Raw genomic sequence first — 23,922 nt, 5'->3', positions numbered from 1 at the left:
AATGATGGACATTCTGCCACACAACACTGTAATTAGCATTAATTTGATGTGATTTAATGTGATGGTAATTAATTCGTCCTGTAGGGGAATGTTATGCCATCTCGTGAGTCGTGGTATTCAGCTGGTGAGTGACACCTCTGGGCGCAGTTTGTGTTAATGCGCGCCTAGAGCTTCTGGACTTCATTATCATCTTCATTGTAGTCTGCATAATACCGCCCTTACAGGCATTTAGTCCCAGAACCATTAATATGTCTCAGCTATGATAGTTAATAATGTGAAACATTATTATGACACATTCCTGAATGTATTGAACAATGGGGATATTTCAAACCCTATAATTGTATTAGATGTATTTATGGGAATGTGTGTATAGTTTAAGGCTATGTGCATATGTTTCAGCATATGTTTCAGCATATGTTTCAGCATGTGAGCATGTGAGTAACTGGAGCTTGGGGGCGGAAGCATACTTCTCTCTCACCTGTCTCCACCTGATATGAGACTGCTGCTGTGTTTGGTAACCATGGTGAGAGAGGGGGGGTACAGTAAATCCCTTTAATGAGAGGGAAACTCCCACTTAGTGTAATAACCCAAATTATGGGCTCAGTCCATTTCAAAGAGGCTGACTTCCCCAACCAGCATTGACTGTCTCTCTCCCTCTATACTTCGCCCTTTCTCTTTCTCTCTGCCTCCCTCGCTCTCTCTCTTTATTTTTTTATTGTAGCATGGGATGAGCAGAAGGAGTTGCTGGCCAGGGCGAGGGGAGGGACCATCAGAATAGCAAAGATTGTCATCAGAGATGGTAATCATGTGTGTTGAATCTAGACTGAGTAAAGACCACCTGTTTGTGTACAATTTGCCTGACCTTAACCTGATCCACTGGGGACTGGCATCCATTTAAATATGAGGAGTATGATCGGAGTGTTTCTCTGTCCGTCTCCCAGAAGAGCTGGTGCTAGGTACATACAGAGGACGGGCACAGAGCTGAGACAATGACTATGACCACTTCCTCCTTCCTCTGCTGGTGTCTCAGGAGCCGTGCTACATCCTCTACCGCCTCAACTCCCAGAATGCACAGGGCTATGAGTGGATCTTCATCGCTTGGTCACCTGATCAATCACCAGAATGTAATACCAAGACCACACATTAACTTTAGTATTGATGTTCATGAACAGTAAAACCATGCATACTTGACCATGACCTTTTGATAACATTATGCAGGCTTGCAATACTACACAAATCACCAGAAAACATTGACATGTTGTTTGTTAAATTGACAAGCACTGGATAAAGTTGACAAGCACTCATGCATATAGTTTATACACAATTTCTGTCAAACATGCAAATGCAATGCTCTATCCAGTGTTCAGTGTTATTTTCTCATCTGCAGGTAAGGGACAAGATGGTCTACGCTGCCACCCGAGCCACACCGAAGAAGGAGTTTGGTGGAGGTCACATCAAGGAATAAATGTTTGGCACAGATGAGGTCTGTGGTATGGAATCGTTAAATGAAAAACACTTTGAATTTACTTTGGTTTAACTGACTTGTGGGTTAACCCTATCAATCCCAGGCCTTTGGAATGGCCTCCCTCCTCCCTACCTTTACTTACTGCATATTGGAACATTTGACTCACTCCACAGCATTCAAGTACTCTGTTCAGGAGATACAGGGCCAGGGGTTAAGATGTTTACTAGACCACACCCACTCCAGAGTCCAGACAGTAGAGCAAAGCTCCACATCCCATATGGGTAGACACTTGATGAGGGGTGAAATGAGGGCTTGGCCTCATTTGGTCTGAAGATTATCATGTGCAGGCAGTCAGTGGATGATGTTGCCCAGTAGAAGTTGCATCACTGTGTGATTAAAAGCTTATGGCAACAGCTCATGACAACCCTGTAGAATGTGGGCCTCAGGGACATAGTTGACCTCGCTACTAAAGAGCAGTCAGACTACCGTACCGAGGTTGAGTTAGATAGGTGAGAAGGGAGCCCTCTATTTGAAAATGAAGAACTCTGTAAATTATTTTTTATACCTTTGTATGATGTGTAGTACATGTAGTCAGCCGTATGTGTTTGTCTCTGTAATATGCCATCCAGGACAAGGTTGTATGGGTAAGCTATGGTTCTTCTCTCAGTCTTTTCACCTGTGTATTTTGTATCTGTGTGAGTATGTGTGTGGGTCTGAGCATCAGATTCAGGCGTCTGCATGCTAACTGTTTCAGGTGTATGTGTGCAAGTATGTATGCAATGTGTGCATGTGTGTGAGAGAGAAGGCGGGGAAAAAGAGAGAAAGAGCTAGAAACAAGATGGCTGTCCATTATATGCCCACAGGATGAGCATAGAAGGCTAAGTGACACTCCCAGAGAATGAGCAAAGGTTTGTTCCTCCCTTTCATCTATAATTCGGTACTAAAGACATTTGAAGAGAGGCTTGCTCCCAATATTCCCTCTAAACTACACCACAGGCGCGCAGTAGCCCCAAGATAGCTGCGCAGCTCCCCAGGACTGCCGCGCAGAAGAAATACTGGATCAGTGTCACGACTTCCTCCGAAGCTGCCTCCTCTCCTGGTTCGGGCAGGCTTCGGCGTTCGTCGTCACCGGCCTTCTAGCCACTGCCGCTCCTCATCTCATCATTCCATTTGTTTTGTCTTGTTTATTACACACACCTGGTTCATATCCCCTCTTCAGTACCTGTATAAGTGTTCTCTCTGCCCCCTTGTCCTTGTGGGTGATTGTTTATTTTGAAGAGAGTGTAGCTCGGTTGAGCTCCGTGTATTTTGTATTGCCGGGGTATATTTTCCCCATGTGCCTGTTTGGTTCCAGTGCGCCTGTTTTGCGCACTGGACTGTTTGATGCATTTCTACGTAACTCTGTATTCCGGAATAAACTCTGTATTCTGTGATTTACCCTCCTGCACCTCTCCTTCAAATCACCCATCACAATCAGCCCATAGAGAGAAGCACTAGATTGAATTTCACTCTACTTTCTAGAGTTTTCCCTGTTAGTTAACACAATCAACGTTTCCCTTTACTGTGGAAATTGTGATCGAACCATGCAATATTAGCCACTTTCAATGCAACATACCGAAACAAAATGAACTATGCAAGAGAGTTTGTTGCAGGCAGAACGCATCGGAGTAGGATTCTATCGCATTGACACGACTCAGCCATCTACACAGACCGGTGCGGCATAACCAATCAGAGCTGCAGTAGGCCTATATGCAAATAGACCATTGCCATACATGGATCTGTACCGTTTACTTGTATCTGGACTGTCTTTACAGCTGTGGTTTGAGTAGATGTTCTTGTTTTGAGATCAAAGCAAGAGATGCATGTAGCCACGTGTGCACATTTTGTTTATATCCTTTGCTAGTTAGTGACTTATTAGCCCAGTTATATATCATTTGTAGTCAGCAATATGGGAGGGATTGCTTCCTACAAGAGCACAAAACGTGTACATTTCTAGACATCTTTGAAAAGCTAGTCAGGTAAATAACTTTTTTATGTTTTAAGGGGGTATTTTGAGACAGGCTTGAATAGCAAAGGAGCCAATAGACAGAGGGTAGCATAATTTGTCTGATTCTCTGTAATAATTGTATGGGAATAATAATGCATTTTTTGAAGTGGTTTCTTGCATCAAACAACACAACACCAGTTTCAGTCACCTTGTATGAAGGACAATTGGATAAACAGGTTAATGTCAAGCCCTGCATGTTTTTTTCAAAAGTCTCATGGAATGTAGGCCTTCATTGAACACCACACATTGGCTGCTACTGTAGGCTGAATGACAGAACAGCTATTTCCATGTTAAAATGTTATGGGATGCATTTTCTCCATTGTTTTTGATGGTAGTCCACTCTGATAGGCATACATTATGATCAAATAGCCACAGTAGCCTACTTGGCCACTGTTAAAACTGTAACTTAAAGCGGGTACAGCCTCAGTGTTCACAGTAAATGCGCACTGAAAGTTGAACAGAATTTTCACAATGTTCAAGTTTGCTCTCAGCAGACCTGAAGTTTGCTCAGTGCCGAGAACATTTTGAGGGAACATTGCTTGCTCCTCATCTTTAAGCCACAAGACACATTTTATAAGTATGTTTTCACCTGCATCTCTTTTTAGTGATTTGTGTAGTGGATAACCACTTTTTCTTGTGCTGTCCCTTGTTCTTTGTAGTTTATGTCTGAATAAATCCATTATTGACGTGTGTTATATGGTTATATGTTGCCCCCTACAGGTGACAATGGAGTTTGGTTTGGACAAAAGGCACCAGACTCTTACGGGCCTGGCGTTCCCTCTACAGGAGGAGGCCAAACGCTCTCTGCAGCAACTCAAGCAGAAACCTATCAACTACATACAGCTGGTGAGCTGGCATCACATAACAAACATACAAAACAAAGCTTTTCCCTTCGCTTGTGGACTTCAGTGCACAACACAACAATTTTCTGTGACCAGCTGCTAAAACGTATCCAAGCCAAACCTTCATAACCACTAACCGCTACACAGCCTACATCGTTATCACCATATTAACGTTATAGTCAACAAACTAGAACAAGCGCGTAAGTAAACCCACAAACCATTTTTTTGAAAGTTGAAGCCCATTTACTGCATTTCTATATAATTAAACAACTTTAAAATGCCATTAGGAGAACAGTAAAAACAAGCAAAAATGAGGCCAGCCTTTTATCACCTTGGCTACTGTAGGTTCATTCACCTCAGTTGATCTACAAACACATAGCCTATTAGCTTGACAATTGTAATGTTATACCCCTGAAAGGGGGGAAATATGAGAAATGGTTCACACTGACACGTAGCATCAGTGACTGTTCAGTCAGTTGTAATGATGAAATGCATAAAATCGTCAACTCTTTACATATATATCTCTTTTCTCAAATTACATAGTGTTCACATTTTTATTCCTAGGCATTACTAATTAAGCTCCACACAAACATGTTACAGGAGGGGGTCGCAGTTCCGGAGCGACCCACTAGGTGTCATCCTCCGACAACCTTAGGCACCTCCTCACTCACAGTCGGGACTAATCATCATCCTATTGGTTTCACCTGTGTCTATCGGTTCAGCTGTTTATTTATGCCCTCATTTCCCTGTGTTCCCTTGCTCAGTTTCCTCTGCGAGTTTCTCTATGTCCAGCAGTACTACTCAGTGTCTGATCGGAGATCTATGTGCAGGTACTTGAGAAGTGTTCTCCCTGTTTCGTTATTTGTTTCAGTCTTAGGTAGTATTTCGTATTTTGGCTGTAGGCCGGTTTTTGGAGACTTATTTGCTCTGCCTTTATTTTATCGTGATAAGTCCGTTATTTTGTATTTTGGCTTCGGGACCACCAGTAAAGATCCTTGTTTCACCATCTCTGCCTACTGCCTACTGTATATCCTGCACCGCACCTGGGTCACACCTCACCCCAACCCTTACAGAACACTGAGCCAATATTGACCCAGCGGAGGCAGCACAGTATCGGAGCGCATTGGCAACACAGGGGGCTATGCTGAACCAACATGACCGCAGCCTGCAGCAGATCACCGAGAATCTCCGCCAGCTGACGATCGCCATGCAGAGCCGGGTGGACACCCTACCAGCCCTGGCAGCCGGCGGAGCGGAAGTCTCCAGTCTCGCCTGCGACATCGCGGGAACCCCGCCTACCACCTCCGGAGAGGTATGACGGACGTCCAGAGGGCTGCAGGGAATTCCTCACCCAGTGTTCCCTGGTATTCAGCCTACAACCCTCCTCCTTCCCGACGGAGCAGGGCCGGGTGGCCTACATTATCACTCTGTTGACGGGTCGGGCCCTTTCCTGGGCTACCGCAGAGTGGGAGAGCCAAACTCTGGCATGCTCCAACTCCTACCAATTCACCCGGGAGCTATGCAAGGTGTTTGACACTTCTCGGGTGGTGTCAGGGCACGAGGCCGGGAGGCGGCTCACGGCCTGTCGGCAGGGTGACCGTTCGGTGGCGGACTACTCCGTGGAGTTCCGGACCCGGGCTCGAGAGGCAGGATGGGAGGAGGCCGCCCTGGTTGTCCTTTACGCCCAAGGGCTATCAGAGGGGATGAAGGATGAACTCTCCTTCAGGGATCTGCCTGAGTGACTGGACGGCCTCGTCGAACTCTCGGTGCGGGTAGACAATCGGCGTCGTGAGAGGGCGCATGAGAGAGGGATGACGCAAGGCGTGCCTCCGCATCCCCCTATCAACCCGGAGGCTTTCCGCCGATTCAGGGAGGAGACGCTTCAGGAGGAGGCTATGCAGCTGGGGGCGGCACACTTGTCCAGGATGGAGAGGCAGAGGCGTCTGCTCCAGGAACGTTGCCTGTACTGCGACCAGGCAGGTCACCACTGCGACTCATGCCCAGAGAAGCCGAGAAACGTGAGGGCTCGCTAGTATCGGGAGGGCTGCTAGCGAGCCGGAACCGAAACCCCAACCCCAGAGACTCCCAGACTTTTCTCCCCGTCAGGGTTCAGTGGGCCCGCGCTGCGCGTCGGGCGCATGCACTGGTGGATTCTGGGGCCACGGGAAACCTGATGGATGCGGGGCTGGCCCAAGGGTGGAGCGTTCCGTTACTCTCCCTCTCCGAGCCGGTTCCGGTCATGGGCCTGGACGGCCGGTCGTTGGGGTTGGGCTTCATCACCCGGCGCACTGTCCCCGTGCATGTCCAGGTGGTGGGGGGGGCTATGGGAGGATATCCAGTTTTTCATTGTGGACTCTCCGGAGTGTCCCCTCATCCTCGGGCACCACTGGCTGGTCGCCCACAAATAGACTGGTCCACGGGGCGGCTCATCCTGGAGGGAGGCTCTGCCCCCGTCCTGTTCCGGTCTCCACTGACCACTCATCAGCCCACCGGGAGGACGGCGGCTACAAACTCCGTCACCGGCCCAGACCTGGCAGGCATTCCTCGGGAGTATTGGGATCTGGGGGAGGTGTTTAGTAAGAGGCGTGCCAAGGGCCTACCTCCTCACAGGCCTTACGACTGCGCTATTGATCTCCTGCCGGGCACCATGCCCACACGAGGGTGATTGTTTTCCTTGTCCCGGCTGGAGACGCTGGCCATGAGGGAGTATATCGACGAGGCACTCGTCGAGGGCCACATCCGTCCCTCTACCTCACCCGCGGGCGCGTGCTTCTTCTTCGTGGGGAAAAAGGACGGTGGGCAGCGGCCATGCATTGATTACCGGGCGCACAACGACATCACGGTTAAGAACCGCTACCCACTCCCCCTGATGACGACGGCATTCGAGTCGTTGCAGGGAGCCCGGGTCTTCACCAAGCTGGACTTACGTAATGCCTACAACCTGGTGAGGATTCGGGAGGGGGACGAGTGGAAGACGGCTTTTAACACACCCAGTGGGCATTACGAGTACCAAGTCATGCCGTTCGGTCTAGCCAACGCGCCTGCGGTGTTCCAGGCGTTGGTCAATAACGTGCTCCGGGACCTCCTCGACTACAGCGTCTTCGTGTATTTGGATGACATCCTAATATTTTCGAAAGACATGAGTGAACACCAGCAGCACGTTCGGCAGGTCCTCCAACACCTTCTCCGCCACCAGCTCTACGTCAAGGCGGAGAAGTGTGTGTTCCACACAGAGACAATCTCCTTCCTGGGGTTCATCGTCACACAGGGGGACCTACGGATGGACCCAGCCAAGGTTAGCGCGGTACTGGATTGGCCCCAGCCCTCATCCCTCAAGCAACCACAACGGTTTTTAGGGTTTGCAAATTTTTATAAGTGATTTATTCGCAATTTTAGCTCCCTAGCCGCTCCCCTGACAGTCCTCTCAAGACGAGCGTACGCTCCATCGCCTGGACCCCGGAAGCGGGGAACGCATTTGATGCGCTTAAGCGGCGGTTTACATCGGCCCCGGTCCTCGGGCATCCTGATCCGTTCCTGCCGTTCATTGTGGAGGTGGATGCTTCAGACGTTGCGGTGGGAGCAATCCTGTCCCAGCGGTTCCTTACGGACGGTAAGACTCACCCCTGTGCGTTTTTCTCCCGTCGGCTGTCCCCGGCGGAGCAGAATTACGACGTGGGGAACCGTGAGCTGCTAGCGGTCAAGCTCGCCCTGGGGGAGTGGAGGCATTGGCTAGAAGGGGCCGACCATCCATTCGTCGTATGGACTGACCACAAGAACTTAGCCTACATTCAGGGGGCCAAAAGGCTCAACTCGCGCCAGGCCAGGTGGGCGTTGTTCTTCACCATTTTCTGGTTCACCATCTCATACCGTCTGGGGTCAAAGAACACATAGCCTGACGCGCTCTCCCTGCAGTTCGACGCCATGGACCTGGTGGAGAGGGACGACCCCATTGTCCCCAACGCCCTGATTGCTGCCCCAGTTTCGTGGGGAATTGATAGGCTGGTCAGAGCAGCGCTACGGCGGGAGCCCAATCCGGGCGGAGGTCCATCGGGGAGGATGTACGTACCCAAGGCTGCTCGCTCGTGACTGCTTCAGTGGGCGCACGCGTCCGACCTCACCAGCCATCCAGGGGGCGCCAGGATGTTGGAGTTCCTGCGTAGCAGGTTCTGGTGGCCATCTGTTGAGGGGGATGCGCACGCCTTCGTGGCTGCTTACCCGGTGTGCGCACGCACGAAGAGCTCACGTCAGCCCGCGGCAGGGCTGCTCCGACCCCTGCCTATCCCCAAGCGCCCCTGGTCCCACATCTAGCTGGGTTTCATTTCCGCCCTACCCCCCTCTGATGGATACACAGTAATCCTGGTCGTTGTGGACCGGTTCTTGAAGTCTGCCCACTTCATTCCCCTTCCCCAACTCCCGTCGGCCCGGGAGATGGCTAAGTTGGTGGTGCAGCACGTTTTACGGGTCCATAGCATTCCCCAAGATGTGCGTCGGATCGGGCCTTCAGTTCGCCTCCAGGTTCTGGAAGGCGTTCGCCACCTGCCTTGGCGCCTCCGTCAGCTTGTCTTCCGGCTTCCCTCCCCAGTCGAACGGGCAGATGGAGTGCGTCAACCAGGATCTGGAGGGGGTGCTGAGGTGCTACGCCTCCAGCAACCCAGCTACGTGGAGTCAGCGACTGGCGTGGGCGGAGTACGCCCACAACACTCTTCTCTGCTCATCAACCGGCCTGTCCCCCTTCCAGTGCCAATACGGGTACAAACCCCCCCTATTCCCCAAGCAAGAGGAGGAGGCGGCGGTCCCGTCGGTCCAGGGCCCACATCAGTCGCTATCGCCGCACCTGGAGGCAGGTACGGGCGGCGCTTAAGCGGGCCTCGGTCAGGTCTCAACATCAGGCCAACCGCAGGCGTCGCCCGGCCCCGGTCTTTCGCCCCGCCCCGGTCTTTCGCCCAGGACAGAGGGTGTGGCTCTCCACGCGGGATCTTCCCCTCCGCTTGGAGTCCAGGAAGCTGTCCCCCCGGTTCGTCAGGCCATTCAGAGTGGTCCGGCGAGTCAACCCAGTGGCCTACCGCCAGCAACTTCCCCCCACCATGCGGGTGCATCCCACATTCCATGTGTCCCTCCTCAAGCCCATCGCCACCTGTCCCCTGGCTCCCCCTCCTCGTCCTGTTCCCCCGCTGCGCCTCGTCGGAGGGCAGCCGGCTTTTACTATGGACCGGATCCTGGACTGCCAGCGGGTGGGGAGGGGTCTCCAATTTCTGGTGGACTGGGAGGGTTATGGGCCGGAGGAGCGGTCCTGGGTGCCCAGGAGGGTCATTCTGGACCCAGGGCTGATAACAACATTCCGTCACCTCCACTCGGAGGCGCCGAGATGAACGGCTGGGGCTGGCTGAAAGCCTCTCGCAAACACACACTGTCAGCAGCGTCTCTAGTTGCCTATTTGAGCCGACTCCGAGCTGGGGTAGTTTGTTTCAGCAACAGGAGGCTCTAGGTCAGTATCACACACACCAAACATCACATAACTGAAAGGTTATAGGATCTCTCGTCATCCTTCTCTCTTTCTGTCTCTCTCTGTGTCCATCTACTCCATGCCAGGGTACAGCTGTAGCATTAAAGAGCGGATGTTGTACTCCAGCTGTAAGAACCAGCTACTGGATGAGGTGGAGAGAGAGACTGCTGTCTAGCGATCGCCAAAAAGGTTCAACAATTACACACTCTCCATCTTACCCATCTTTATTTTACGTTACAATATCACAGTTAAAAGGGAGTGTGGATGTATACTGATCTTGTTTTTCAACAGTGTTCTCTCTTTCTCCCTCTTCCATTAGTTGTGTTTCTCTCTCCTTCTGTGCGTGTGTGTGTTTGCGTGTGTGTGGATGTGTGTGTGTATTTGTGTGTGTGTGTGCATGCGTGTGTATGCGTGCACGCATACAGATGGAGATTGACGGTGAGGATGGGCTGATGAAGGAGTTTCTGAATGAGGAGGTCCATCCCGTTGAACACACTCTGAAACAGGCGTTCGCCAAGCCACGTGGGCCAGGAGGGAAGAGGGGCAACAAGCGCCTCATCAAGGGGGCTGGAGAGTACAGAGAAGAGAACTAGAGCGTGACAGGAACAGAAACACACACAAACCTCCATGTATAACCAAGACTCTTTTTACCCAACCTTTTCTTCCCTTGTGGACCTTATAGTGCCATGGTGGCGGGAAGATGTTTTGGGGTGGGGGTGCTGAAATGTCTCCCCGCTCTGCTGATGAGTATTTTGCTCTGCTAACACAGGAGTAGTGAAGGCCTCGTGCACTAAATAGGATTTATCAGGCTCAGCACCTTTCTTCCCACGGCTATGGATAGTGCTTGTTTTAAGATAAACAAAGTCTCAAGACCTATTTTTTACAACTTGTATGTTCCCTTTTTCCACTCGCTCCATTGTTTCACCATCTGTGACCTGTTCCCCATACTAAAATAGACACACCTTCTTATTGCCTATCCACAAAAGGCCAGTCAGATGAAGGTTCAATCAAAAACAGGTTGTAGTATTTCAGGATGCTCATTATTTTACATTATCTTACAATAAAATATGTTTTGTGTATATTTAATTTTGTCTTCTGTTTTTACTAAAATGTTTGGTATAAGGGATCCAACAAGCGATGATCAAGTGTAACATACAATAGTGCGTGCTGCATGTGTGTTTGTACATACCGCAGTGATAATCTGAATGAGGTCAAATGATGTCTGAGAAGTATTTGTTGGAAAGGCCTCTTCCTGGAAAATAACTCAAGTAGCCTAGTCTACCTGATAGGATTGCATATCTCAGCTTGTTTGTCCTGTAAAAAATATAGCAGCCTACATCTTAAAGATGTGAAATTGGAGACGTATTTGTTTCTAAACACATTTAAACCACTTATAGGCTTACAAACAGTATTCACAAAGTTAAAGAAGCAACAGTAGCCTATAGAACAGGGTTCCCCAACTGGCGGCCCACAGACCAAATTTGGCCCATGGTGGATTTTATTTGGTCCCCTTAATTCTCTGAGCAAGAATGTATTATTTATTAAATGTTTTATTGTTGGACATAAAAGAAGGTAAGAACACCAGCAAATCAGCTCCAAGTGATTTTAATTTTTGTCAAGGCTGAGGTGTAGGTGGTGTGGGAGTCAGGCGCAGGACACCGAAGCTAGTCCAACAAAGTTTACTTGTGTACCACAAGGCAAAGATACAACGATCGGCCTCAAACAAAACAGAGGCGAGCTATTACGCAAACTATGCGTAAAACAATAAAACAACAAAACAGAGAAAAAACACGCAGCACTACGGACAGGCGAAAAACAACACACAACCTAACCAATACAACACAGGCAACTTATAGAACACGTAATCAGACACAAACGGACACAGGTGTGACAGACAGACAAAAGCAATCACACATAGAAACATTCAACGGTGGCAGCTAGTACTCCGGGGACGACGAACGCCGAAGCCTGCCCGAACTAGGAGGAGGAGCAGCCTCGGCAGAATCCGTGACAATTTTGGAAATCTGTTCCAAAGTATTCCCACGCATAATAGAGAGATACAGGATACACTGAGTGTACAAAACATTAGAAACACCTTCATAATATTGAGTTGCCCCCCCCGTTACACAGAGATGCTACCCCATATTGACTCCAATGCTTCCCACAGTTGTGTTAAGTTGGCTAGATGTCCTCCTTTGGTTGGTGGACCATTCTTGATACACACGGGAAACTGTAGAATGTGAAAAACCCAGCAGCGTTGCAGTTCTTGACACACTCAAAATGGTGCACCTGGCACCTACTACCATACCCCGTTCAAAGACGTAGTTAAATCTTTTGTCTTGCACATTCACCCTCTGAATGGCACACATACACAATCCATGTCTCAATTGTCTCAAGGCTTAAAAATCATTATTTAACCTGTCTCCTCCCCTTCATCTACACTGCTTGAAGTGGATTTAACAAGTGACATCAATAAGCGATCATAGATTTCACCTGGATTCACCTGGTCAGTCTATGTAATGGAAAGAGCAGGTGTTCCTAATGTTCTGTGCACTCAGTGTATGTGGTCGTATATAAATGTCAGAAAGGTTTCAAATGATTTTGTTTTAGTCAAATATTATATCTGTTTGGGCTTTTTGCGGTAAATTTGCAGTCTACAAATTATTTGTAATAATGTTCCCGGCCCCCTGACCATCGCTCAAGAAAAAATCTGCCTGCAATCAAGTTGATGCAGTTGCGACACATCATTCAGGGCAGTTTTGCATGTTATTTTGGCATTAATATGTGTCACATATCAGTTTGCAAACAATGTAAAAATAAATAAAATAATTGAGTGAATAAAGCCGCATACAAACATGGTCTCTTTTTTGCTTTCTTGAGTAAGGCAGCTCCAAAATGCAGGTGTTTCAGCCTAGCTCAGTGCTTTCTGTGGTGGTGGGGCAGCCAGTGGAAAATACGGAGTGTATGGGTTGGTAATGTTCTCTAGTTGCGGCGTGATTAGCTCAGTGTTCTGTCACTCGTGTGGACACTACTTCACCGCAAAATCTACAGGGAGAGATCGAAAATTCAAGCCCCTTGGTTGCTGCCATAGATTTACATTAGAAGTGCCCATCCAAGAAGGCTCAAGGTCATTGGCCACAGATAAAATGACGTCAAATCACGTTATATCTACCGTAGCTTTGATTGGACTGATCATGTCAACATCATACCTTCAAAATTTTAGCCAGCAAGCTAGACAAGCAGTCATCATCATGAATCAAGTCGACAATCTACTGGCAAATCCTTTTCAATTCTTGTCATATGAAGAGAAATTCAATGGCTCAACGGCCATTGGACATAAACACTACACAACAAGTTGGAAATCGCAAATTCAACAATGAGTGGTTTGGAAGGAATCAGTGGCTAACTGCAAGCGTTGCAAAGCAATCACTAGCCTGCTATTCAGTGGAGTGGGTGTGTGGTCCAAGTATGGGTTTAAGGGTCTCTTTTCCAAGCTTAAAATGATAAACATTCAACACCATGGGCCAGAAAAGGTTGACTACATTGGCCATGCTGTCAATCCAGTGTCGTGACTTACTTACTTAAATGTATGACTATTATTTATCGAATCACCTATCTATGTTTAATTGTCACTCAAATAAATTAATCATGTAACAATTAACTCATTAGGAATTTGGGGCACCACGGAAGAAGTTGTTTAACGAGTTACCATCTCCCGAATTAAACTCTTAGAAGATATATGTGTTATATATCGATAACAGTCACTTATTAAATAATTATCACATATCAGTCTCATTCTGAACGTCGCATAATCCTTGAACCTGCAAGAACCCTAACCTTATTGATGAATCAGCAATACACAAATTGGCTTAATTATGTATTTACATTTTTACATTTTAGTCATTTAGCAGATGCTCTTATCCAGTTTTTTCATACTGGCCCCCCGTGGGAATCTAATGAATGAAAACAGGTCCCTAGTGGACTGGACTAACATTAGCTTGAATGCTTGGGTAGAAGGAGGGTCAGAGTGGAAGGGAGAGAGATTCAAACTATTGTGGTTACTTTGGATACTATGCTCACAGTAATCATAATACTTATGCACCCTAATAACGCTCATTCGGATTAGAAATGCAACATGTATTTACGTGTTGCTGTCCTCGATAGTTGAGTTGATGATGTAGGACTCTAGTTTGCCCACCAGAGATCTCAATGTCCTTGGTAGAGTTTCTGGTCATAGTAGTGGTTAGAATGGATACTTCAGATGTACCAGCGGTTGTCGGAGAGGGATTGTCATTTATCTCGTGTCTTGAGTGAAAGTTCTCTAGACGACTATACATGCCCGCTGCAGACTTAAATGATAAGGTCTAGTGCATTGTCTTCTTCTTCACCTCGTGTAGAGGTTGAGAGTTTCAGAGTTTCTCCATTTCAAACGTGTGGACTAACGTCTCATGTTTTCTGGTCTTTCTAGTCTAACCATTTTGTAACGTGTAGCTTCAGCTTCACGCTTCTTGGTCTTGTAGAGTGTCAACCATTCTAAGCCGTGGGGCTTACTGGTCTGGTAGAAATTCAACCATTTGCAATGTTTTGTTCACGCTTCACGTCTGCTGGTCTAAAGGTTGATTTGTTTTTCAAGGCTTTTTATGCACTCGGGGTAAAAGGGGCATTCCATCATGTTTACACGATCTCTGATGTCACTCGGGGTGTGGCTAGTCACTGTGCATAGTTTATATGAAAAACTATTATCTCATTAGAAGACTAAAATCACATTCCTATCTTCACCAAAATACTCTCATACTTAATCATATATTTTATACAACATTTAGATGTAAACTTGATAGATAGAATATGTACACTTTCCGAGTTACAGTTATTACTTGATACCATCCTTAATGACAACATAAAATAATAAACAATATGACATGATTATTCTTTAGATCCCCACTGACCATTTCCCACATTCTTTTAAGTAGGAATATTGTTTCATTATCCACTTTTGGATGTTGGAGTCTTGGCGGGAAGACTTCCTTTGTCTCACAGGGAAATTCTTTCTTCCCATAATAGAGACCAAAAGGAGTCATTTTCTGCAAACTATTTATGACCGGCTGTTAAGTCATATAACTGGCCCCCAGGAAACGGGGTGTTCAAACCTTTGCCTAGCAGGAAAGTTTGATCCTCAACCCATGAGGGCAAGTCATGACACCAGCATGACTTCTGCCACGTTCAAAACAAGACAACTGGGAACTCTGAAAAAAACTAGCTCCGACTGGGAAAATATGTTTTGAAGGGTCATCCAACTCGGAATTCCAAGTCGGGAACTCTGGCCTCTTTCTAGAGCTCCGATCTGAAGATCACTCACGTCATGATTCAACCTTGTTTTTTCAGAGCCCAGTTGTCTTGAAAGCACCATATATACAGATAACGCCAGACTTTGATGACAAAGTTTGATGAAAAAACTTGCCCACAAGGACCGCCGCACCAGCTTCCTGTTCAAGTGAGCACAGCACAACAAGGTGAGTTCAACAATGTCTTGTATATTGCTGCATAAATTATGTAATATGCCAGGGAGATATGTATACTGTAGCTAAGAAAGTAATACTAAGTGTAGTTAGTTGTTAGTAGCTCATGTGCCTCACCCTAATAATTTGGTTCCTTTCCCCCCTCATAACTTAGCCTACTGTTCTGACTTGGTGGTGCACATGTAGCCTATAGCCTGTTTTAGAGAAATGTAATCATCGAATATTGTAAGAGCTTTCATTGTCTGCTTATACAGTGCATTCGGAAAGTATTCAGACACTGTCACGCCCTGACTCAGGGGACGCTTATATGTTGAGTCAGGGTGTGCATATTCCTTGTTGTGTTTGGTCATTGTTTGTCGATCTAGTATGTATGGTTCTATGTTGGCCGGTGTGGTTCCCAATCAGAGGCAGCTGTCGTTCGTTGTCTCTGATTGGGGACCATACTTAGGCAGCCTATTGGCACTAGTGGGTTGTGGGATCTTGTTCCGGTTAAGGTATGTTGTGTCGTCTACCTTGGACTTCACGTTTCGTTTTGTTGTTTGTTTTGTCGTTGTGTTTAATAGAAAATAAACATGTACGCATATCACGCTGCGCCTTGGTCCGTCCCGTCCTTCAACGAACGTGACAGACCCCTTGACTTTTTCCACATTTTGTTACGTTACAGCCTTATTCTAAAATGGATTAAATTAAAAAATGTTCCTCATCAATCTACACACAATACCCCATAATGACAAAGTGAAAACAGGTTTTCAGAATTTTTTGCTAATTTATTAAAACTAGAAAACAGAAATACCTTATTTACATAAGTATTCAGACCCTTTGCTATGAGACTCGAAATTGAGCTCAGGTGCAACCTGTTTCCATTGATCATCCTTGAGATGTTTCTACAACTTGGTTGAAGTCCACTTGTGGTAAATTCAATTGATTGGACATAATTTGGAAAGGCACACACCTGGCTATATAAGGTCCCACAGTTGACAGTGCATGTCAGAGCAAAAACCAAGCCATGAGGTTGAAGGAATTGTCCGTAGAGCTCTGAGACAGGATTGTGTCGAGGCACAGATCTGGGGAAGGATACCAAAAAAATTCTGCAGCATTGAAGGTCCCCAAGAACACAGTGGCCTCCATCATTCTTAAATGAAAGAAATTTGGAACCACCAAGACTCTTCCTAGAGCTGGCCACCCGGCCAAACTGAGCAAACGGGGGAGAAGGGCCTTGGTCAGGGAGGTGACCAAGAACCCAATGGTCACTCTGACAGAGCTCCAGAGTTCCTCTGTGGAGATGGGAGAACCTTCCAGAAGAATAACCATCTCTGCAGCACTCCACCAATCAGGCCTTTATGGTAGAGTGGCCAGACGGAAGCCACTCCTCAGTAAAAGGCACATGACAGCTCGCTTGGAGTTTGCCAAAAGGCACCTAAAGACTCTCAGACCATGAGAAACAAGATTCTCTGGTCTGATGAAACCAAGATTGAACTATTTGGCCTGAATGCCAAGTGTCACGTCTGGAGGAAACCTGGCACCATCCCTACGGTGACGCATGGTGGTGGCAGCATCATACTGTGGGGATGTTTCTCAGCGGCAGGCACTGGGAGACTAGTCAGGATAGAGGGAAAGATGAATGGTACAAAGTAGCAGGTAGCTTAGTGGTTAAGAGCGTTGTGCCAGTAACCGAAAGGTCGCTGGTTCTAATCCCCGAGCCGACTAGGTGAAAAATCTGTCGATGTGCCCTTGAGCAAGGCACTTAACCCTAATTGCTCCTGTAAGTCGCTCTGGATAAGAGCGTCTGCTAAATGACTAAAAATAAAAAATAAATAAAAATTAAGTACAGAGAGATCCTTGATGAAACCTACTCCATCCAGAGCGCTCAGGATCTTAGACTGGGGGGAAGGTTCACCTTCCAACAGGACAACGACCCTAAGCACACACCCAAGACAACGCAGGAGTGGCTTCAGGACAAGTCTCTGAATGTCCTTGAGTGGCCCAGCCACTTGAACCCGATCAAACATGTCTGGAGAGACCTGAAAATAGCTGTGCAGCAACGCTCCCCATCCAACCTGACAGAGCTTGAGAGGATCTGCAGAGAAGAATGGGAGAAACTCCCCAAATACAGGTGTGCCAAGCTTGTAGCATCATACCCAAGAAGACTGGAGGCTGTAATCGCTGCCAAAGGTGCTTCAACAAAGTACTGAGTAAAGGGTCTGAATACTTTTGTAAATGTGATATTTCAGTTTTTCATTTTTAATACATTTGCAAAAAATTATAAAAACCTGTTTTTGCTTTGTCATTATGGGGTATTGTGTGTAGATTGATGAAGAAAAACAACAACAATTTAATCCATTTTAGAATAAGGCTGTAATGTAACAAAATGTGGAAAAAGTCAGTGGGTCTGAATACTTTCCGAATGCACTGTAGGCCCCCTTTATTTATCCTACGGTTTTGACTTGGTATACAGGGAGAATAGTGTAAGAAAGGCCCATGTTCTGAATTCTGTCGCTGTACATTTCAAAAGTGCTGAACAAATACTTATATTGACTACATCGTTCTAGCTCGCTTATTCATGTGTTAATCGAAATTACGGATTGCCTCTTATCCGCTCATCATCCTCTTATGCCATAGTTTGTACATCTCAGTTGTCAGTAGAAACCACATTTGTTTAAGCAAGTCAGCCATATCAGCTATGTTTTTTAAATGGCAGTAAATGAGGCTGAATGAACTGTTTCGCTGCCAGACAAGGCTCCGCTGATAGCCAGGTGTAGCGGTGGTAAGGATTCACGCCATTGTGATGAAAAGAAAGCTCTGCTGTTGGGATAGCTTTATGTAGGCCCTAACAGTTTGTGAGCACCGTTTGTCACCGTTACAGTGTAATTAATGTATTGTTTAGTGTTGTGTAGTGGCTTTGCTGGCATGCATTAAAAACAAAATGTTTGAGTTTGCCCCACCATGATTTACATGCTAAAATCGCCATTGAGTTGAAGATCCCTGCTATAGAAATTAGGAGGGCGGAGCATTATAAAGCGGAGGCTCAGTCAGTGGCTAAAGTCAAAATTTAGTCAGCTTTTCTGGAAAGTGCACTACTTGGAAGTCATCAGCTGCGCATTACTGGTGAAGCCAGCTGGGCCGCTTCCATAGCCCTGTCGCGCGGCAGAGAAGTAAACGGAGCATGTATGGAGCCAATCGAAACGCAGCGCAGCTCATAAGCGCAGTTCCGCGAAACCGAGTGGGCAGAAGCGGCCCTTGCCACCGCCGCTCTGAAATACAAAGCCATTCTTGGAATTAGATTCCTAGAACTTCCGTCGACCCGCAAAACTGACTTTACAAGAGAGGCGTTTTCTCACGGTCTTTCTGTAGAATAAAACATAGAACAGTTGTGTCTGGCGAGTGGATCACTGCGTTGGACGGAGCCTATCTTTATTTTCCAAGGTTGACACTGACACATTGGAGATTTTTTACGTTATCACCAAAATAACTTATGATTTTTTAGTTTTGGAAAAAAATCAGAAAAGTCTCTTGATTTGATGAGAAACATTTTTTGTCGGATTATTGGCGCCATGACAGCATGAACTCAGTGACTGTTCCTACAAATTAAGAATCACTGGATCTGTTAAATAATTGTACAGCCTATCACATTTTTTCAACTGGATTCAATTTCATTATGATTGTGTGTTCAAAGGTAAGTAAAATGTATTGTTGGAACAATTATTAGGCTAGGTAATAATGTTTTTTCTCCCTATATGCTCATTTTAATTTCACACCTTGACTGTGCTGAGAAAATGTAGCCTCAGTTTTGACATCATAATAGTCAAAGAAAAATTCCGTATTAGCACAGATCGTATTTGTTGTATCAGACGGAGTGGAACAAAGCCAGGATAATTATTAAAGAGTCTATGATATATATGATTTTATATTTGCAGATGAAATTAGGCCTGTAGTTTAACCTGAAACTTTGAATGTTGATGGACCTTTTATCCAGAATGGAAGTGATTGCAGGTCAAGAATTCGTATTTGACCTTGTGACCTACATACATAGCTTTATATATCTCATGCTATTTTACACATTTTGCCATGAGGCTGAGAGAAAGTGTTGCTGTTTTAGAGCCCAGGGAGTCTTGAAAGACGGGACAATCTAAATTTTGTTCCCAAAAATATTGGTCTTAATATAACAAAATATGAAATATATATTTTGATAGACCAAAGTATCAGCTATGTTTTATGTTGTTGTAATTTAGCAGACACTCTTATCCAGAGCAATTACGGTTAAGTGCCTTGCTCAAGGGTACACCAACAGAGCCTTGTCGACTCGGGGATTCAAACCAGCAAGCTTTCAGTTGCTCTAACCGCTAGGCTACCTGCCGCCCTACCACACCACGTAAAGGAACAACCTAATACAAATAAATCATAAAATGCAACTAAATGAATTTATATAATCTCCATAAGACACCATAAAAGGCATTTCATTTTTACAAGTATTGTGCAACACGTGTTTGAAGGCCTTGATTGTTTAATTCTAACATTAGATTATTCAAATATGTAATACAAATCTCCAAACATCTTTATGTTTGTTTAATAGCACTATTAAATGCTCCAGGGCTAATGTTGTGAGTATTTTGGCATGTTTATTTTCTAGATTTAGAACATAATACAAAATGTATAAAACAAACATTATCCCTCAGGTCTAGCACAGCAAATACTTCAATTCTTTAAGCATATGTTGCAGAACAGAGTTTAAAATATATTTCAGAATATTGACAAAAAAATATTGACTCCATCAGTAACAGAGTTGACAAGCCACTGATGGAGTTGACAAGCCACTGATGGAGTTGACAAGCCACTGATGGAGTCGGCAACAGATAATCAAAACATACATATTTTTGCCTCTAAAAGTAAAAGTTCAATACAAACATTTGTAAAATATGGAAAATGATTCATTTGAAAATCCCCAATATAAACCATCCTATCAGCTCTTTCAACAAAAATCTGATGGAGTTGATGTTTTACGGAGTTGACAAACATGTCATTTTTCTTCTTTATTCAAGTGTTATACAGGACAATTTATGGTTATGACCATGGTGATTCTAATATTGTTTGTTTAAATCTGTCAAAAGTAGAGAACTTTCCAGATCATGAGTGGTCTTGTTGCACTACATGTAACGAGGACATCAGTAAGGGTCCTTATGGTGTAGCTGACCCTGCTCATTTATGATTTAGGATTTTAGACAAATCTGACAGAGTTGACCAAATCTCTGGACATCTTTTAGGAATAATTTTTGGGAGAAATATTCTTTAAAGTCACAGAGGGCTATTGCAAAAAACTACATAAGATAATTTTTCAGTTATTAATATCCATTATTGCCATTTTACATTTTAAACGCTTTTTTGGAGGTTTGAAAACTGGATTCTTTGCTCCGGACTAGGGCATTTCCAGGCATAGAGTCAACATGAATAATATTCAAAGTATTTTGAAAATTCCAAAAACATATATTTCCCCTTATAAAATTCCCCATAAATGTACATTTTAAGCTCAAATAATGCAAAAAAATAAAATGTATTCTCAACTATAGAAATAAGGTTTCCCTGCTGGACAAGGATTGTCCCGACTTTCAAGAATCTCTGAGCTAATTTCCTGCTATTCTATGCATTTTGCCATAAGGCTGAGAGAAAATGTTTCAGTGTTAAAGCTAATTACATGTGATTCTAAACATTTCTTTCTTATGAGGTGTTCATATGCTATCTGGGGGGCCAGACCTCCGGGGGAGGGGGATAGCTGACAAGTATCTTTCTCCACTCTGCTGACAAGTCTTTTTCTCCACTCATACAGGAGTAATAAAGGCCTAGTGGACTAATTGTGTCCATTAATATTTGTATTTCAATTTATCAGGGGGTGTTGCAGCACCCTCAGCACTCCTACTTCCCGCGGCTATGATGGTTGATAGTGAAAGTCATGGTTGATACAAAAAGGAGGAAATAATCTTCAATAGGCTACAGATTCCTGACACATTCACAACATTTGCCACATTTTATGTAATGGCAGCATCAGTGCCTTCGGGCCCCCTGTCTGACAGTTTAACAAAGTGCCTCCTATGGGTTTATATCAGTGGAGGCTGCTGAGGGGAGGACGGCTCATAATATTGGCTGGAACGGAGCGAATGGAATGGCATCAAACACATGGAAACCATGTTTGATGTATTTGATACCGTTCCACTGATTCCGCTCCAGCCATTGCCATGACCCGTCCTCCCCAATTAAGGTGCCACCAACCTCCTGTGGTTCATATACCACCATTTGCCAAGTTATGAAAAACTGTTTTTGTAGTCTGATATTCACTGATTTTCATCAGTCAGGATTTTCTCTGGGTGTGCGCCAGCTCATGCTTTTTATTCCCCTAAACATCAAACACAAAGCAAGTTACATGAGCAATCTCTCCCCCCTCCCACCACTTATCTTATTTGACCACATTGTGGGGTGGAAATCACAACCATTTTGCCACACCTATGACATATGTTTCTGTCTCCATAGTAACTACTGTGTTATAGCCTATCCAATCCATGCACTAAATGGACAATCGTTTCTTCACCTCAGGGCTCTGTTGCCAGGGCCACCTTCGAATATGATTGCCAGGACGATGAACAGCATGCAGCAGGATCATGGTGAGAGAAGAGGGTCATGTCAGAATCGGGCTGCCCCTCTCTACGACTCTACAGAGGACCTCTGCTGCATCACCACCACCTTCCAGTACCTGCAAAACTCAGGTACGCCAACTAGTATTTAACACACCATTTTTAATCCATGCCCCCCACCCCCATTGTGTGTGATGTCAGTGTGTGTTTGTGTGTATATATATGTCAGTGTGTGTGTGTCAGTGTTAAAGTCTGTGTGGCTGCTGTAAGATGATATCGAACACAGTAGTAATGTGTAGGAACGTGTGGGTCTGTTTCTGGCTCCAGGCTGGTATTGGGGCTCCATTTCGGCCAGTGAGGCTCGAGACGCTCTCCTGAAGATGTCAGTGGGAACGTTCCTGGTACGCGACAGCAGCCACCCCCTCTACATGCTGACCCTGTCAGTGAAGACAGCCATTGGCCCCACCAATGTACGCATAGAGTACAGCGGGGGTCACTTCCGGCTCGACTCCAGCTCCCCAGGCCCCCCTCACTTGCTGTCCTTCCCTGATGTCTGCAGCCTGGTACAGCATTATGTGGAGGACCCTCCTAAACCTAAAGCCAAACCCAGCCCAGCCCAGCCCGCAGTGAAGGAAAATGCAGTACTGCTCAAACTGCTGCGTCCCCTGCCCCAGGCCTTCCCCTCCCTCCAGCACCTTACCCGACTCACCATCAACCACCACACTGACTGTCCTAACCAGCTGCCCCTGCCATGCTCACTAGTGCGCTACCTTCAGGACTACCCCTTCCAGGTATGATGTATGAGGGTCGTCTGGCAGCCATCCCTGCCCATGGAAGGGCACACAGCAGCACTAGCGACCTCCCAGTGAAGATCAGAGGTTATGACCTTATGCTTATAGGGTCAGAAATGGCCTCAGCTCAGCTGGACAGTGGCACCATGGGAAGCAAAGTGCAGTGTTGTCTGGGAAGAGTAGAACTATACAAGTCTCACTGGGCCTTGGGATTCTCGTACAGACACCCATGAAACGGACTCCTAAAATTATATTTTTATTACCATTTATACTGTTTACTTTAATATTTTGTCAAGGATTTTATAAGAATGACATTATATGGATTATTTGTCTATTCATGTAAATACATATATTTTATAGTAAAAAAATAAAAATATAAATATTGTTCATCTTATGTCTAACCCATAATCTATTCTAAACCATCACTAACAGACTTATAGAGAGTAGCAGTAACCCGAAAAAGAGAGTAATTACTCTACCAGGAATGAACAGGAATTGTAGATAGTGTAATAATAAAACCAACACCTTGCTGCTGTACTCCCTGTTATCTTTATCATTGAGCACATTGCTGGGAGCATTTCCATGGAAACATTTTGCCTGAGTTGGTTTCCATGAAGTGGATTTAAGCAATGCTGAGAAAATCTCTTATCAGGATTAGAGCCAGAGCCATGGTTATTAATACACCAACAGAGGATGGAGTGTACTTACACACACACACACACACACATACACACACACACACACACACACAAATAGAAGTGCATACAAACACAAACACACACACACACACACAAACAGACACATACGCACATGAACAGACAACTGCACACACATGCACACACACACACAGCATTGTGAAGCATTAGAGACAGGCTGACCATTTTGTCAACTTTTGTTTAGCAATCTGTTCCCAATAAGTTAGAATTTGCATAGAATGCAGGGCCTTTTACAAATTTCTTAACAGGGACTTTTAAAATCATATTTCTACTCCATCAGTGGAATTAGCATTCATTTTAATTATCAATTAACTATAATAATTAATTATCATAATTATTACCATGCAATTTACTTTTTTAAGACTCAATTAATTTGTTGGTGTTTGTGCTGGTGGTGCCAAGATGTAAGAAAGGAAGGAATGTAT

The 23,922-nt window shown here is 45.4% G+C and overlaps 1 protein-coding gene and 1 long non-coding RNA gene across 3 annotated transcripts; both read left to right on the top strand.

Moving 5' to 3' along the window:
* The first annotated feature begins 743 nt into the window (after nt 1-743).
* LOC121575468 lies at nt 744-2,554 on the top strand. Its single transcript, XR_006002333.1, has 3 exons — nt 744-799; nt 942-1,124; nt 1,388-2,554. It is a non-coding gene; the product is annotated as an uncharacterized LOC121575468 (long non-coding RNA).
* Nucleotides 2,555-18,642: 16,088 nt separating this feature from the next.
* On the top strand, nt 18,643-23,292 carry LOC121575443 (cytokine-inducible SH2-containing protein). 2 transcript variants are annotated; one of them, XM_041888573.2, is made up of 3 exons: nt 18,643-19,046; nt 21,953-22,122; nt 22,318-23,292. In XM_041888573.2, the coding sequence occupies exons 2-3, from the start codon at nt 21,981-21,983 to the stop codon at nt 22,785-22,787; spliced, it is 612 nt and encodes a 203-aa protein (XP_041744507.2). In that variant the 5' UTR covers nt 18,643-19,046; nt 21,953-21,980; the 3' UTR covers nt 22,788-23,292. The 2 variants fall into 2 exon arrangements, with proteins under 2 accessions (XP_041744507.2, XP_041744506.2); XM_041888572.2 differs by lacking the exon at nt 18,643-19,046 and having other exon boundaries at nt 21,628-22,122.
* Nucleotides 23,293-23,922: the final 630 nt, after the last annotated feature.

This window comes from Coregonus clupeaformis, chromosome 10 (assembly GCF_020615455.1).
Source record: "Coregonus clupeaformis isolate EN_2021a chromosome 10, ASM2061545v1, whole genome shotgun sequence".
Taxonomy (NCBI): domain Eukaryota; kingdom Metazoa; phylum Chordata; class Actinopteri; order Salmoniformes; family Salmonidae; genus Coregonus; species Coregonus clupeaformis.
Note: the sequence above shows the minus strand (reverse complement) of the source record. Positions and strands in the feature narration are given on the sequence as shown.